Here is a 16,079-nt window from a genome sequence, read left to right as displayed (position 1 = left end):
TCTCTTTGTCTCTTTCCTTTTTCTTTAACTCTTCATAAATAAATAAATAATAATATAAATAATTTGTGTTTTTTCTAAAAGTATAAAAAAATACTAATTAATTTTTTATCATTTAATTTTTGTGCCCAAGCATATTGTTATTCATTTAAGTTAATGACATATGATCAACATTTTAATTTTTTGTCTTCGATTTACAAATTTATTTGTTTTTTCCTTTTTAATATTTTATAATTTATCATTCAATTTTTGTGAAAATAAAATAAAAATGCATAAAATAGTTAAATTTTTTTATTCTTTTACAAATATAATCTGTTGAAATAATTATTATATTTTATATATCAATGATTCTTTTACTGTGTTTGATGAAGAATTAAGCTTTAACTAATTTAATTAGGAATATTTTGTTAAACTTCTTTTTCAATCTCTCTCTAAATCCATATAATATAAAAAAAAAATATACACAATGTTTTATATCGATTCATCTAATCATATATCATTTCAAATTCTCAATCATTTAATTAAATTTCATTAAATAAATTTGAATATTGTTTGGACTTGAAATTAGTTTTGGTTAACTCTTTTAATATTATTTCAACAAGTCACTCTCATTTTAAGAAAGTATTTTTTTTTTCTTAAACCACTTGTGACTAATTATATATTCCTTTTCAAGTCACTTCTAGCTTAGAAAATATATTTTTTTTTTATTCCCAATCACTCTTAGTCCATTTTGTTTAAGTATTATTTTACCTAACTCAAGAGGTATTTTGTTACAAACAACTTTTAGTTTAATAAGTATTCTCTACAAAACAATTCTTCTTACTAACATATAAAGATTTTAAAATTTGTGATCACTTATCACACATTTGTTTTATAAAGAAGATAATAATTTCTTGATATATATAAGTTTGATGTTCTCTTTCTTCTAACTTGTCCAACACTAATAATGTTTCTCTTTAAACTTTTGGTGGCTAAAAATTTTTTGTAATATTTTTACAAAAGACAATATAGTCTTTTTCTTTTTTTTTTCTTCTGGAATCACTTTATATGGACTCTTGAAAAAAGTAATCTTTGCTCTTCTGAGAGCTAAGTAGCTTCACTTTTTTGAATGTATTTTTCTTGGATGGAAGAACTTGATATTAATGGATGCATTTAATGCATGCAACAATGAATGTTTTTTTCTTCTTTACTCAGCATTTTAATAGTTAGATGTACTCAGTGCCCATCTCTTGATTCATGTCAATAGACAATTTTTGATGAAAAATTTGGTGAAGAAAAATAACTTCAGCTCTTTGTATTCTTTTTATGTGACTTCTCCTTTGTGTGATGATTTTTTTTTAAATGAAAGAAGTAATATTACAATTATACACTTTTACATTTATTTGATACATGATAAAATGCTCATAAAAGTATAAAGTTTTATATTTTTTCAAAAAAGAAGAAAGTAAAAAATAAGAAAAGGTAGTGTCAAATGAATGTAAAAAATTTATATGTAAAAGTATATTTTTCTTTTTTGTTAGACGAAAAAGATAGATATTTTTTACAACATAAAATAACACTTTTGTGTTTTTAATTTTGGTACTAAGTTAGTTAACTTCTATACATTTTATCATCTAAAAGTATTTATCTTTTATTAAACATAAACAAAGATTACACAATATTCACTAGTGCAGAAAGGGCTTTAAACGTATGTTATTTTGGGCTTTTAACGTGAGATTCTGATACGACATCTTTATGGATGACGTTAATGTGGGACGTTAGACTCTATAGAGTCCAACATCTAAGGGCACTATAGACGTCAGACATGGCACTAACCGATGTCTACTGAGCTTTCATTGTGTTTTGGTGCAGTTTTGCTCGTGTATTTGGATAACCTAGTAACACCTTCTTCCTTTGCTAGTTTCCTCCTAAGAAAAGCTTTCGTCTTTTGGATCTCTTATGGCATTTTAACCCAAAACAGAACCTAGGTCTTTGCCTAATTCCATTTCAACCACCAATGAAAAAGAATACAGTGACATGAGAACTAGGCAATGACCCATGTTCAGTTTTAGGTTGAAATGCCATAAGAGATCCAAAAGACGTAGCTTTCCTTACGAGGAAGCTAGCAAAGGGAGAAGGTTCTACTACGCTACACAAAGACACAAGCAAAACTACAGCAAAACACAACGAAAACTCATTTTAATCGATTCAAATGGAAGATATTAATCCATCAAAGACTAATTTAATCGGAGTAAAAATAAGTTTAAACGGTTCGAAAAAGATAAAATGCACCTGGAAATGCAATGCCGTAGAGAGAAAAGGCGAGGAGGAAGACGATGAAGTGCGCGTAAACGCGAGTTCGCGATTTCTGATTTAACAGGAATCGAGACGTCGACGCCCTCAGTGCCCGATGTCTATTCTCGACTAGACGTCGGTGACCTCACTAATATGACGTTCATTCGAACTAAAAATTAATATTCGCAGTGTATATAAACGTCGAATCTAGGGGGAGCCGACGTCCAAAACAACTTTTCACCTACCTGTCAGACTTGTAGACAACGGTTAGGGGGGACGACGTCTATAATATTATAGACATTGGGATCCCTCCTAACCGACGTATGTATGATCACTTATTTACGAAAATATCACCGGTCAATAATTTACGTTAGATGTTTTGTGGTGCAATGTTTACGAAGTGACGTTAAAGGCCAATACTAGTGATTATATTGTTTATCAAACGAAACATTTTCATCTTTTATTATTTGTCGTGTATTAATATTGCATATTAAAATAAAATCAATTTCAGAATCTAATATCTTAAAAAGCTATTAAGGAAAAAAAAACTATTAAATTGGGATGTGTTTAAAACGATAAAAGAAAATAATTAGTTTAATAGATCAAAATATTTCGTTTTTATCATAATAAAAATAAATTATAATCTTAATATAAAAAGTTAATTTTATTTGAATTTCCTAAATAATAATTTAGGTAATTAACATATATTTAATCTTTAGTATTTAATATTAACCGATAATTATTAATATTAATATTATTTTAATTAAAAATGATTTATTATATAAATATTTGTTTTTTTATTTAATGGTAATTAAAATATTTTATTCTAATGAGAAAATTAAAATTCTTTAACTTCAAATTACATTAGAAAAACAAAATAATCGAAAATGAAATTATACATTATATCAATTTAAATTGAATGCATTTGAATTTCTTTAAATTTTTGAAATTATATATCCAAATGCATTCATACTTTTATGAATGTCAAATAAACTCTTCCATACCAGTTCTCTATATAAAGTTATTGAAGTTGTGAGAAAACTTTTCTAGATCTTTTCGCGACTGAAGATTTAAATATGATGTATGAATCATTTGAGAGTCAGTCATACTTCGTCTATAAACGTTATTTTGCAAAGGTCATTTACAAGATTAACTTAACTTTTTTCAAAGATATACAAGTAGTAAGTTGTTGAAGATGTAAATGATAATTGATAGCTTAAGGTTAACTTGAGCACTTAAGGAGATTGCTTTCATCAACAACCAATCGTTTACCTAGAGGACTACAACACACGAACAATTTTATGTTGGTTCACCTGTTAATGCTACACCCAATTCTCATCTAAGTTAACTTAAAGTATTCCATTAAATATTCAATAAAGTATAGTTGAGTATTTTAAACTACTCTTGGTGTTCCTAGCCCTATTGAGTAACCATTGTTACTTTTGACTAGTTGAGTTTGACTCACTCCTAATTGCATAATACTATTCACCATTCTTGGTGTCCCTAGACGGTTCTAGTATCATTGTGATACATTGTCTAGTTGAGTTTTACCCATTCCTAGTTTTCCTAGACAGTTCCAGTATCATTGTGATACATCATCTAGTTGAGTTTCACCCATCCTTGGTTGTGAAGTATTCTATGTTTTCTACTGTTTTGTTTGTATTTGATTGATATCAGTTAGTCTGTAAGAGACTTCTTCTTGGTTGGTGTTTTACTTATTGTCTTCATGTTTTGTTTAGGTATAGGTATTGTATCATGATTTCCTAAGATACGAACATTTTATGAATGTCTTTCTTGTTACTAGCACCTACTACTGATTTGTAGACTACTTATCAGATATCACTTTTGTTGTTTTTGAACATTGAACATTTAATGTCATTTAATGCTTGTTTAGAAGAACAAAGTGTTTTTTGATTTCCTACCATTGAGGTAGTGTTTGGCAATCAAGCTTTTTCTCTAAAGATATCAAGCGTTGATTAAAGACTTGATTGTCTGACAAAGTAATGTTTTAGCTCATGGTATTGTTTAGACAAAATAAACACTTCCTTTGATTTTTCCCTTTTTGGACATACAATGTTTAACTCTGTTTATGTTTTCTCTATTGTCTTAAATTTTAGTTTTTTAGTGTGTTTTGTCAATGACATCGTCTTGACATTGTTTTGTTTTCCCGAGAGCTAAACTGAACACCCTTTAGGTATGATAAGTTTTACGTATTTAACTTCAACTCTCTTAGACGCTTTTAACTTGATAGTTGTTTAACATTGCGTCTGGGTGTTTTAACTTAGTTATTTTTCTTTTCCTTAGATCTTAAGTGTTTACTTGTTTGACCTGACTTTAATATTTTGTTTATGTTTTCCTATTGTTTCCTGGGTGTTTTCTTCAGCTAGTTTAATCGTATTTCTTCTATGTTGTATCCAATTATTGTTTTAGTTTTCTGCTTGTCCTATTTTCCTAATTTGATAGCCTAGTTTGACTTTCTCATGATTTTTCGGTATGTTAGACTTCTTTGAGAGGATCATTTATTTCTTTTCTTCTTAGTCTTTTAAGGAATGTTGTGTGGATACCTGTACTTTCCAATTTTAGGGTTTTTATACTCTATCGTTTAGGGTTTGTGTTTTATTCTTCTATTCTATGAGGTTTTCTATTATGTGATTATTTGTTCTTCTTAACTTAAGATTTTCTATCTTAGCTTTTAATGTTCTTTCTCACTTAGGGTTTTCTATCCTTTGAGTTTTCCTATTCTTCTATGAAACTTTTTGTTGCCTTTTTTAACTTAAGGTTTTCTATCCTATAAGTTATTTTATGGAACTTGTTTGTGATTTTCTATCCGATTAGTTTCTTATTCTTTTATGAAACTTCTTTATTTTTTGTTGTTTAATTAAACTTCAACATGTTTAATTAACTTCAAAACTAAAGTTCTATCATCCAAGGTTTCTATAGATGAACCGTTATATTAATTTTGACTATAAATCTCTGTATTGATTAGATGTGGATACGATATTATCTAGTTCTCTAATTGAATATAAGGATGAGTACTTTTTTTTTTCTCATACGCGTCCTATTTTAAATTCCTAAAATCCCTGGAACACTAATAGTTGATAGGTAGCCTAAAACACTTATATTTTTGTTCCCTTTGGTCAAGTGTTCAACTTGTTCAAAATTTACTTTGAAGAAACTTTCCCTCTTTTCATAATTTTGATAAAATATTTTTCTTTGTGTGATTTTATTCAAATAATATACATTTTAGAAAATAAAGCCTCAAGTTTAATCAAATAATTTCCAAGGCACATGCTTAATTATATCTACTTGTTTTAGTACTTTTATTTATTATTTATTTATTTAGATAAAGATGTTTGACTTTCAATTATATGGGTTCAACTCAATCACGTAAACCTTTGGTTTAGTATGTAATATTAAAAACTTGTTTTACTTTGTTCTCTTTCCACTCATAATTTTTTTTCATTTAAAAAAACCTTTGTTTCACTAAAAAGTTTCAATATCTTTCAACACTTCAACTCGTTTAATATGCACCAAATCTATTTAAATATCCATGATGTGTGTTTTCTTGTCACAACTTTGATTACAAATTTATTTTATTTGTGTGATATCATTTAAATTATTAGGAAATATTATTACCAATTTCATTAAATCAACACATTTAATTATTTTTATTTTTTATAATTATTTACCTTACAATTACAATTTCTTTCTTAATATTTGACATTAAAAATAATATATATATATATATATATATATATATATATATAATTTTATGTTTATTTTGGTGTGATTTTTATTTTAATTTTTTAATAAAAAAACTATTTAATTAGTAGTTGAAATAGTAAGAGCAAATACAAGTATATTCATTACTTAATAGACATGAGGATGAAACATAAAATTTATACTTATTAAATATGATGAAAAATGAATTTTAATTTTAGAGATAAAGATAGAGATAGTGAAACACACTAAGGTAATTAAAATATTTGTTTATATTGTTTTTCTTTTCTTAAAACCAATCTTACACTTAAGACAAAATTTGCAAATGTGAGGAAAGTGAAATTTCATGAGAAATGTACAGCATTAATGTATTGTATCATCTTCCATTTTTTGCCTTGTTGCATGTATATAGTGTAATCTTTGTTTATGAATGTTAATAATGTTAATGATTGAAGGGTATGAAGAATTAACTATAGTGTGATCAAAAGGAGGGAAATGACACCAAGATGCCAATAGAGGTGAAGTAAAAAATTAAAATGGTTCAAATGTCCCTACTAAAGTTCATCAATTGCATAAATGTTTTCTATAGTCACCCTTGTAATGATGAAGATTACACCACTTTCACAATCCTTGCTTCATCTCATTTATCTGTAAACAACAATTTCATCATCATTAGTTCACTTATAATCTCATCTTTTACAATACAAATTTTTATTTACCCCAAATATAAAAAAAAATTATTTTTTTTTATTTTACTTTTAATTGTGTTATATATGCAACTTATATAACAATTTGTATAACATTATTTTTTTTTTATTTCTTTCTTGTGCATTATTTAAATATACTATAAGATAAGACAATTTAGATAAATTTTTGCACAAAATAGTTTTTTGTTTTTGTTTTTCTCTTCCCTTCATAATTTATTACATTTTAATTTAGTTATTTTTTTCTTCTTTCACTTTATTTGTTGTGTAATTTATTATGCAAATTATTTCACATATAGCATTTCTCTTTTCTTTCTCCTACGTATGAAAATTTTCAAATATAAATGTTTATTTACCTCTTCCAAACCTCGATTTACGAATTGCACGTTGTGCATCATTTTCTCTACGACCCTGTAAAATGTTAAATATAACATATAAATTAATTTGATATAAATAGAATACACAAATATTTTAGTTAGCACATTCAAGTTCTAAAGAAAAAGATGTCATAATTAACTAAAAAGAAAATAAAATTATAAAACTCGTGTGTCATGTAGAGATTGTCTTCTAAGACAATTATAATATTATACCATGTAGTAATTAATGAGTATTTTTTAAGGGAATTGATAGGAAAAATTTAATAATAATGATGAGAAATTAGTAATTCACATCATTTTTAGAAAAATCTTAAAACAATAAATTTATGAGGTTTTTTTATATATATAATGTTTAATTTTTTCATCTTTTCCTAATGTAAAACTTAAATTCAAGCTTGAATTCTTAACTATAGCCATATATGTCATATGTTAATTTTCACTAATCAAACTAAAACTTATGTTAACTTTATATTAACAACTATTGACACCTTAAGATTAATTTAAGTAACAATGGTAAATTTGTAGGTTTTGTGACTTAATAATTTAAAATATTTACTTTGGTTAGATAAATGTTTACCTGAGCATTCACCAATTCAGCAGGATCAAAATCCATTGAAACTCTTTGGTTAGATAAATCATATGTTCCTTTGGCAAAGTTGGTATCTAGTGCACTGATTTTGCTTTTTGATCCATCTGATACTGTTGATGATGCATCTTGTTTTCTTCTTTTTACCCATGTATAATCATTAGTAGATCCTGAAACTTGTATTGGCACACTGTATCCATTACCATTAACAACATTCATCATTTGGGAGGTCTCAGACATGGTATCCATTGCAGGCTTTGCATGATCTTTGTACATGTTTCCTCCTCTTCCTTTTGTAAGATGTGTTTTACCATCATCTTTATGGCCATTTTGAGAACTGTTTTGCATGTTCTACACAAAGAAGACAAGATAAGTATTGTAAAAGGAAAATGTTTTTTAACAACTTTTTTTTACAATAGTTTATGTGATAATTTGTGATTGGTCTGTTTCAAATACAGAGACCAGTAAAATAGTAATACATAATCTATTATCAAAAAGTTGTTAACATATCATGATCGATTGTAAAAATAATGATATTTAACTGTTGTAGTAACATTCCATTGAAAAAATAGTACCTCTTTTGAGCTTGATTTACCAAAATTGTTTTGATCATTCAAAAGTTTATTGACTCGTCTTGGTTGTCTTCTTGATGTTGCAACCTCTCTCACTTTACCTTCAATCTTTTTCCTAAGAGTAAGGATCAAGAATTAGTCCTAAAAATGAGAAATGAGAGAAAATGCATTTGATTTAATTGGAATGAGATATTCTAAAATACTAAAAAGATAACAATAAATATTTATCTCTCTAAGTGAGTTTAATTACAAAACATACAACATCATATGAGATAATTACTAATAAAACTCAAACTCTTAATGTATAAAATAATTCAACTAATAAATAATTATATCTATGACAATGTTTTGTAAAAAATAAATAGTCACTTCAATACAACCAATATTTCATTTTTAGTACAATAAAAAAATAAAATCTTAGTACAAATCTTTTAACTTTGTTAATTTTGTTTGAGCTTCAATAATAACTAAGGTAATAGAATATGTATTTTGTCTTTAATAATTATCGCATGTGTATATTACAATGAAAATTAACACTAACTTGAAAGAATATCTAAGGATTTCAAATTTACAAAAGCAAAATTTAAAGGTTCCTTTAAGATTAATTGCATATTAGTGTAATAGTTACTATAGATCAAAAGTGTTTCAATACTTTTAGGGAGTTCAAACAAAATTAAGAGAATTAAACTTTTCATACTAAGACAATATTGTTTTTATTATACTAAATGAAATATGTTAATATTTATTCTATTAAATCAACTAATTATCCTTTTATAAACAAAAAAAAAATACCATAATAGTGTACCTGGATGAATCTTCTTGAACTTTTACATCCATTTCTTTGCTTGGTGGGTATCTTGGGAGATTTGATGGGTTACAAGCGTATGGCTTAGTGTTAAAATACTATAAGGAATATACAATGAAAAGAAAATTAGAAATTGAGTTATAGTTATTCACAAGTGGTACACATTAAACAAAGAAAAATATATCTTAAACAACTTTTTTTAACAATTTTTTTACAATCATTTATGTGACAACTTGTGATTGATCTGTTTCAAATATACGAATGTTATCAAAATATTGTTAAAATATCATAGTCCTAATAAACGAACATTTCTAGGAAAACAATTATGAAATCATGTGCATAAAACATCAACAATTTCTTACAATATAAGATTAAAAAAAAGAAATTTTCTAAAAATAAAGAATACATTATATAAAAATACAAATCAATGAAATGTTTACCTCAGACATTAAGGCAGATGAGGAAGTTCCTCGGTTGCTTGAATCAATGGATAATAAAGTCTCAAGTAGGTCTATAGCAGTTTCAGGAAAATCTGCACATCTTTCTCGAAGAGAGCTTTCATAATTTGTTTGAGGCTTAAACATGGTTGCATGAGGAAGTTTGGTCTTTTTCCAGAACTCCTCAGGTGGAGAACCACACAACTTAAAAATTTTGTGCAATTGTTCAACCTATACACTCAAGAAATACATACATGTCAAACTATAAAATTAAGTTTAGTGTTTGTGTTATTTTTAAAAGTATATGTCTTCTTAGGAAACAATTTCTAACACATTCAAGCTATGAAAATTAGGTTTCAACAATTTCTAATACATGTCAAACAACTTATATGATAGCATGTGATTGATCCGTTTCAAATATACGAACCAATAAAATAGTGACACATAATTTGTTGTCAAAAAGTCGTTAAAATATCATCGTCATTTAACCTAAATATAAATTATACATAGCATACATCAATGGATAATGATATTTTAACAACTCTTTTTTAACAACTTTTTGACAACAGTATCATCATTTTATTGGTCTGTTTGAATTTATTCTAAAAGAATATTTGAAACGGACCAACAAACTGCCACGTATATGTTGTCAAAAAGTTATCAAAAAAGAATTATTAAAAAGATTTTTTCCTACATCAATTATTAAAATTACCTCGGTTCTTCCCTTAAGGATAGGCTTCCCAAGAAAAAGTTCTGCAAATACACAACCAACACTCCATAGATCTACTGACACTCCATAGCTAGTTGATCCCATCAATAGCTCAGGAGGACGATACCACAAAGTCACAACACGACTTGTCAAAGGATTTTTGTTACTTGTACTAATTGTATTTGCTAATCCAAAATCTCCTATCTTGAGAACACCTTCATTGTTTAATAAGATATTTGATACTTTGATGTCTCTGTGCATAATACCACGCATATGACAATGCTCGAGTCCACTTAAAAGTTGCCTCATGTAACATTTTATCTATGAGAAGAAAACATTACACATGAATGTAAAATTAATTCAAATATGAACCGAGTCTTGTATAATATACCTAACGAATTAGATTTATGATTAAATATGTTTTTCGTCTCCAAATTATTTTTAAAAATTGTTTCATCCCTAATATAAACTATATGTTTATTTGATCCTAGCACTTTGTGAAAGTTATGTAGTTTGTTGAGAATAATATTTTACATTACTTTTTTAAAGTGTAAAGACAAAATAAATATATAATTTATATTAAAAACCAAACACAAGTTTTAAAAAGATAATAATACTTTGACAATATTTTAACATTACTCACGTGTTATTTTGTGATTGGTCCATGCTGACATTCATAATTATTATTATTGATTGTGGAGTAATTTTAGACCAATTAGAGAATGACATATAGATGATGTTAAAATATTGTCAAAATAATATTGTCAAATATCGTTTTTCGTTTCCAAACTATTTTTAAAAATTGTTTCATCCCTAATATAAACTATATGTTTATTTGATCCTTGCATTTTGCGAAAGTCATGTAGTTTATGGAGAATATATAATATTTTACATTACTTTTCTAAAGTGTAAGGACGAAATAAGGATAATGATATTTTGAAAACATTTTAACACTATCTACGTGTTATTATGTGATTGGTCCATGTTGATGTTTATGATTATTATTATTGATTGTAGAGTAATTTTGGACCAATCACAAAATGACAAGTAGATGATGTTAAAATGTTGTCAAAGTATTATTTTTCACGAAATAAATATATAATTTACATTAGGAACAAAACACAAGTTTTAAAAATGTATCTTTAATAACTCATTTTGATAATTTTTTTACAATCGTTTATGTAACCGTTTATGATTGATCTGTTTTTTAATATACAAACCAATAAAATAGTAACACATAATCTATTATAAAAAATTGTTAAAAAGAAATTATTAAAATATCATAGTTCTAGTTAAAATATGTAAACAAACCTGTGATTCAGTGAATACTATCTCAGGACGTGACACTAGACCAGCAAGATCATGTTCCATGTATTCAAATACAAGGTATATGCTATTTGATAGGCGAGAAGTGATTATGCCTTCCAATTTCATGATGTTTGGGTGATCAAGCCTTCGAAGGATTGTTATTTCTCTTGCCATAAACCTAATACTCTCAGGTTGAAAATTGTCAAACCGCACCTTTTTCAAAGCAAATAGCTTCCCAGTTTCAACTTCACGAGCTCGAAACACACTGCTATATGTACCTTGTCCAATCTATTCAAAATTAATATATATGTATATAATTATTAGTTCAAAATATCTTAATAGATCATAACAACTATATATACTCATAAAATATTTATTTTCTAAAGTTAAATGTTAAATAATATCATAGTTTATATTAATTTTAAAATAACATATTAGAAAAAAAAAGAATATTGTGGAGAAAACTTTAAATGTAACAATACAACAAGCAACAACTATTACATGAACTAAAGGATAACACTTTAATTGATTTTCAATTACTTTTATGATAAAATTGAAACTTTATCTCAATGCATGGTTTATGTGATGTCAAAATAAAATGTTACAATAAGTAATAAATGTCAACACTAACTATAATCCTTTAGTTGAAACTTTAAATTTTCTATTAGTAATAAATTTTCATGTAGATAAACTATATAATCAATATCAAATACTAGTATCTTAGTTGATTTTTGATAGGGTAAATAATCAATTTTTCCTTCAAATGTGTGTGTCTTGCAAATACTTTCATCCTTTAATAAGAAAAATTCATAATTAGTTTACAAAATAGGAAACTTTCTAACAACTTTGTCATAACAATACAAAAGATTATTAAGGTTTGAACACTTTGTCATTGATGAGAGTCCTTCATGATGTTCACATGTGTGATCATCAACATGTGAGGGTTATCTAATTTTTATTTCATTCAAGGACTAAATTGTCCACAACATACATATTCAAATATTAATTTAGCAATTTATCTAATTTTTACATTACTCCTTTATTACTATTAAATTTTCTTGCTATGATTAATGTCGTCATAACAATTTTCATGATTAAAAGTACTCTACTTTATTTGGTTTTAATATTACCTTCTTCTGTTCAATGTAATACAACATAATATAATTTCAAGGACTAATGTTATAAATGTTAATGTAAAATATTATAACATTAAGAAATATCAATATTAAAAGTTTGACCTTGATAACTTTTACAACATAATTATGTTAGATTAATAAAAAAAACGAAGATGAAGAAAATGGCAACCAAAATACATTAATTATTTATTTATTTTTCTTTGGTGGGAGACGACAAGAAAATGAAAGAAAATTTTATTTGATTGATTTGTTTATTCAAAATTTATTTTCTTAAACAATTATTATTTAATTATAAATTAATTTACAGTATTAACTTTATTGAAATTACAAGAATTGTTTTCAAATATTTTAAAAGTAAGAAAAGGATAAAAAAAAAACTTAAAGTTATTGTTCTTTTCATTTATCAATGGCAACTTTTGAAGAGGTTTTAAAGGTCCCTCCAAATAATTAATTAAAAAGATGATATAGTAAAAAGATAAACAATAAAGTATTTTTAGATGAGTTATGTCATAATATCTAAACTTTACAACTTTTCAAACCTAAACATAAGAACAAAATTATGATAAAAATATTTCCACTCATCAAACAATTATATTTATTTGTTTATTTCAAAACCTATGAAAAATAAAACCTACTCTTAATATTGTTTTTCTTCTTTCCACCCTCTATTTAATTTAAATATCAAATTTTATCTTCTTGATTATTTTTCTTCCATCTTACCTACCAAACTCTAAAAGCTTATTTTATAGTAAAAATTAGATGACAACAAATCACAAAATTTTCCAAATTGTGTTTTTCATACATAACCTATTAGAATTGAAGTTCCATATGAGAGTAATTTATGATTACTTTTATCATAACCTATATTAACTAGATTGATTATCCACGTAAACTTTAGGGATTGAACATAAACAAGAACATAAGAAACATAAACAAGAACAAAACAACATAAGAAACATAAACACTAGAGTTATTATTATTATGATTATGATTATTGTTACCTTTTCTAACTTTTGAAAAGAATCTGCTTTGAGAGGGATCCATCCTTGAATGGCTTCTGCTGCAACAGCAGTGAGCCATGGCGGCCAACCAACAGCATTTTGTTCAGCCTCAACGTTTCTGTGAACCAACCCATGCCGTAAGCTAAAAGATCCATTACTCTTCTTTGAACTATTTTTCTTAATCTTGATGTTGCTGTTGTTGTTTCTCTCATTGTCTACATTTCCTTTAGAATCCAAAATCGTCAATCCAGAATGGCCCCTGCTGGAAGCGCGAATCGACTCTGAAATTTCCACCATTGTTGGGGATGGAGAATACGCTCTGGCAACCACATTTTTGGAGCTAATGCAACCCATTTGATCAAGAAGAAGATGATCACGACGAGAAAAAAGAAGAAAATGGACGATGGCGATTGTAGGGGAGAATTTCCCCTACATCAACACCTCCAATGTGGTTGCTACACTCAGAACAGAGGAGCTCAGAATACAGGGAGATGAGAAAAACCAGAAAACAGGGGCATTTCGAATTCCGACAAAAACAACAACTTTGTTCTTTGTTCCTCCTCCTTTGTTGTTGTTCTTGTTGGTTTTCTTTTCTCTTCTTCCCTGATTTTGAGTCTCTTCGTCTTTGTTCTATATAATTCAATGCAACCCTTTGGGTTTTCCCAAGAGGGTGTGCGAGACGCACATGGAAAAATGGTAGCTTTGTTGTGGAATAGAACAAGGAAACGAACAACCCCCTCCTTCACCAAATTTTCTCTCTCCTCCCCTGTTCTCTCTCTGTCCTCCATTGATTTCGGAAGGAATAAGGGGTTGGAGGAATTTTAAGGAGAGAATTAGAAATTCATGGGTCAGAATTCAGTCATGCATTTTGGTTGTTGAAAACTATAGAAAACAAAAATCGATATCATTTGATTTTTCTCATTATTCATTTCATGTTTTTTTGATTAAATAAAAAGAGACAAAATATTATATACTAAGGTATAATATATAACATGCCATGGTAAAGTGGTTAAGAATGACTTCATTACAAACATGGATATAATAAAATGAAGGTAGCATTACTAGCTTTTTTTTTCTTATTTTTTGTTGTTGCAATTAACACATTATTCCTAATTTATATTGTAAAATTAAAAATATAAAGTATGTTGAGTCAATATTTAATTTATTAAAAAAAATAAAAATATTATTAAAGTTAGTAAAGTAAAATATACTTATAATCATCATATATACTTATAATCATAATATAAATAAATTCTTTATTGAAAATAAAGAATAGTGGTAAGTCAAATTAAATTTATATTCAATAAACATTTTAAATGAAACCAAAGTAAAATAATATTTGAATACTAATAATATTAATATAATTAAAACCATTACTTTCCATTTATTCATCGAACAATAAAAAAGTGAGTTAACTAAAGTTTTGAAATAATATTTTATTGTATTTTACACTATAAATTTATAAAAAGATTTTTTTTTTTCTATTATTTAGAGATTATATGTTTTAAGAAATAATAATAATAATAATAATAATAATAATAATAATAATAATAATAATAATAATATATGTTGACATATGAATGGTTTACTATAAGCATTAGATCTTTCTTAATGAAAAACTTGGATGCTTAGAAATATAATTAATTAATTAAATTAATCATACCTTTTCTAGTTATAAACTTTCTAGAATATGTTCTATTTAAGAGAGTTATTAGTACATCAATTAGAACCTTCTATGAGATATTTATCACACATTAAATGATTTTTCATTAGTTAAAACAACTAATATTAACTAGTTTTGTAATCTAAGTCACCCTTGTTTGTTTTTACCATTACATATTTAGTAAAATACATTTACCCAAAACAAATATGAACATAACACCCAACATCCAACCCTCATCTCTTTATATAAAGAACACAAACAATTCTAGCAACATTTGAAAAATTATATTAAGAATTAATTTATCTTAAAATCAATTAGAATGCAAACAATGACAAATTCAAACGCAATTAAGATATATACTTATGTCATATATGCTTGCAATGTTTTTGCATTTGTTGCAAAAAAAAAAAAACATAGAACGAAATTGTTAGACATTTTTTTAATAAACCTAATAATATTATCATAAGTGATTTTGATTAAGTAATAAAGTTTGAAATATAAAAACTTATATGTTTTAAGTATCAAATCTCAAAAAATTGCAATTGCTTTGTCTAATAACCATAACTGCATATGAAGTAGTGTGTAACTTATCCTTATAGGATCATGCTTAGACATATGATAATATGTACTCATTAATATTTAATGATTCATGAAAAAGATTTATTACAACTTTCTTTATCTAAAAGGAGAAATTTTAATAACTACTTTCTATAAAAGAAGTCATTTTGAAGAACAAAGATTACAAATCTTAAAAAATATTAAGTAAAAAAGCTTCCAATAAATTTTGCTC

The 16,079-nt window shown here is 26.2% G+C and overlaps 1 protein-coding gene across 1 annotated transcript; it reads right to left on the bottom strand.

Moving 5' to 3' along the window:
• Window positions 1-6,455: 6,455 nt before the first annotated feature.
• LOC106757595 (protein IMPAIRED IN BABA-INDUCED STERILITY 1-like) lies at window positions 6,456-14,359 on the bottom strand. The gene is made up of 9 exons (XM_022778474.1): window positions 13,627-14,359; window positions 11,493-11,777; window positions 10,185-10,502; window positions 9,476-9,703; window positions 9,036-9,133; window positions 8,234-8,345; window positions 7,650-8,009; window positions 7,052-7,106; window positions 6,456-6,639 (listed from the first exon to the last, which is right to left on the bottom strand). The coding sequence occupies exons 1-9, from the start codon at window positions 13,978-13,980 to the stop codon at window positions 6,632-6,634; spliced, it is 1,818 nt and encodes a 605-aa protein (XP_022634195.1). The 5' UTR covers window positions 13,981-14,359; the 3' UTR covers window positions 6,456-6,631.
• Window positions 14,360-16,079: the final 1,720 nt, after the last annotated feature.

This window comes from Vigna radiata, chromosome 1 (genome assembly GCF_000741045.1).
Source record: "Vigna radiata var. radiata cultivar VC1973A chromosome 1, Vradiata_ver6, whole genome shotgun sequence".
Taxonomy (NCBI): Eukaryota; Viridiplantae; Streptophyta; class Magnoliopsida; order Fabales; family Fabaceae; genus Vigna; species Vigna radiata.
Note: the sequence above shows the minus strand (reverse complement) of the source record. Positions and strands in the feature narration are given on the sequence as shown.

What these genes read in the sequence shown, in the direction of transcription:
- LOC106757595 (XM_022778474.1), bottom strand. Translation starts at nt 13,980, where the DNA reads ATGGGTTGCATTAGCTCCAAAAATGTGGTTGCCAGAGCGTATTCTCCA. An exon ending in CATCTGCCTTAATGTCTGAG is followed by an intron (nt 9,134 to 9,475) that starts GTAAACATTTCA and finishes TATTCCTTATAG; the next exon opens with TATTTTAACACTAAGCCATA. An exon ending in GTAAATCAAGCTCAAAAGAG is followed by an intron (nt 8,010 to 8,233) that starts GTACTATTTTTT and finishes TTCTTTGTGTAG; the next exon opens with AACATGCAAAACAGTTCTCA.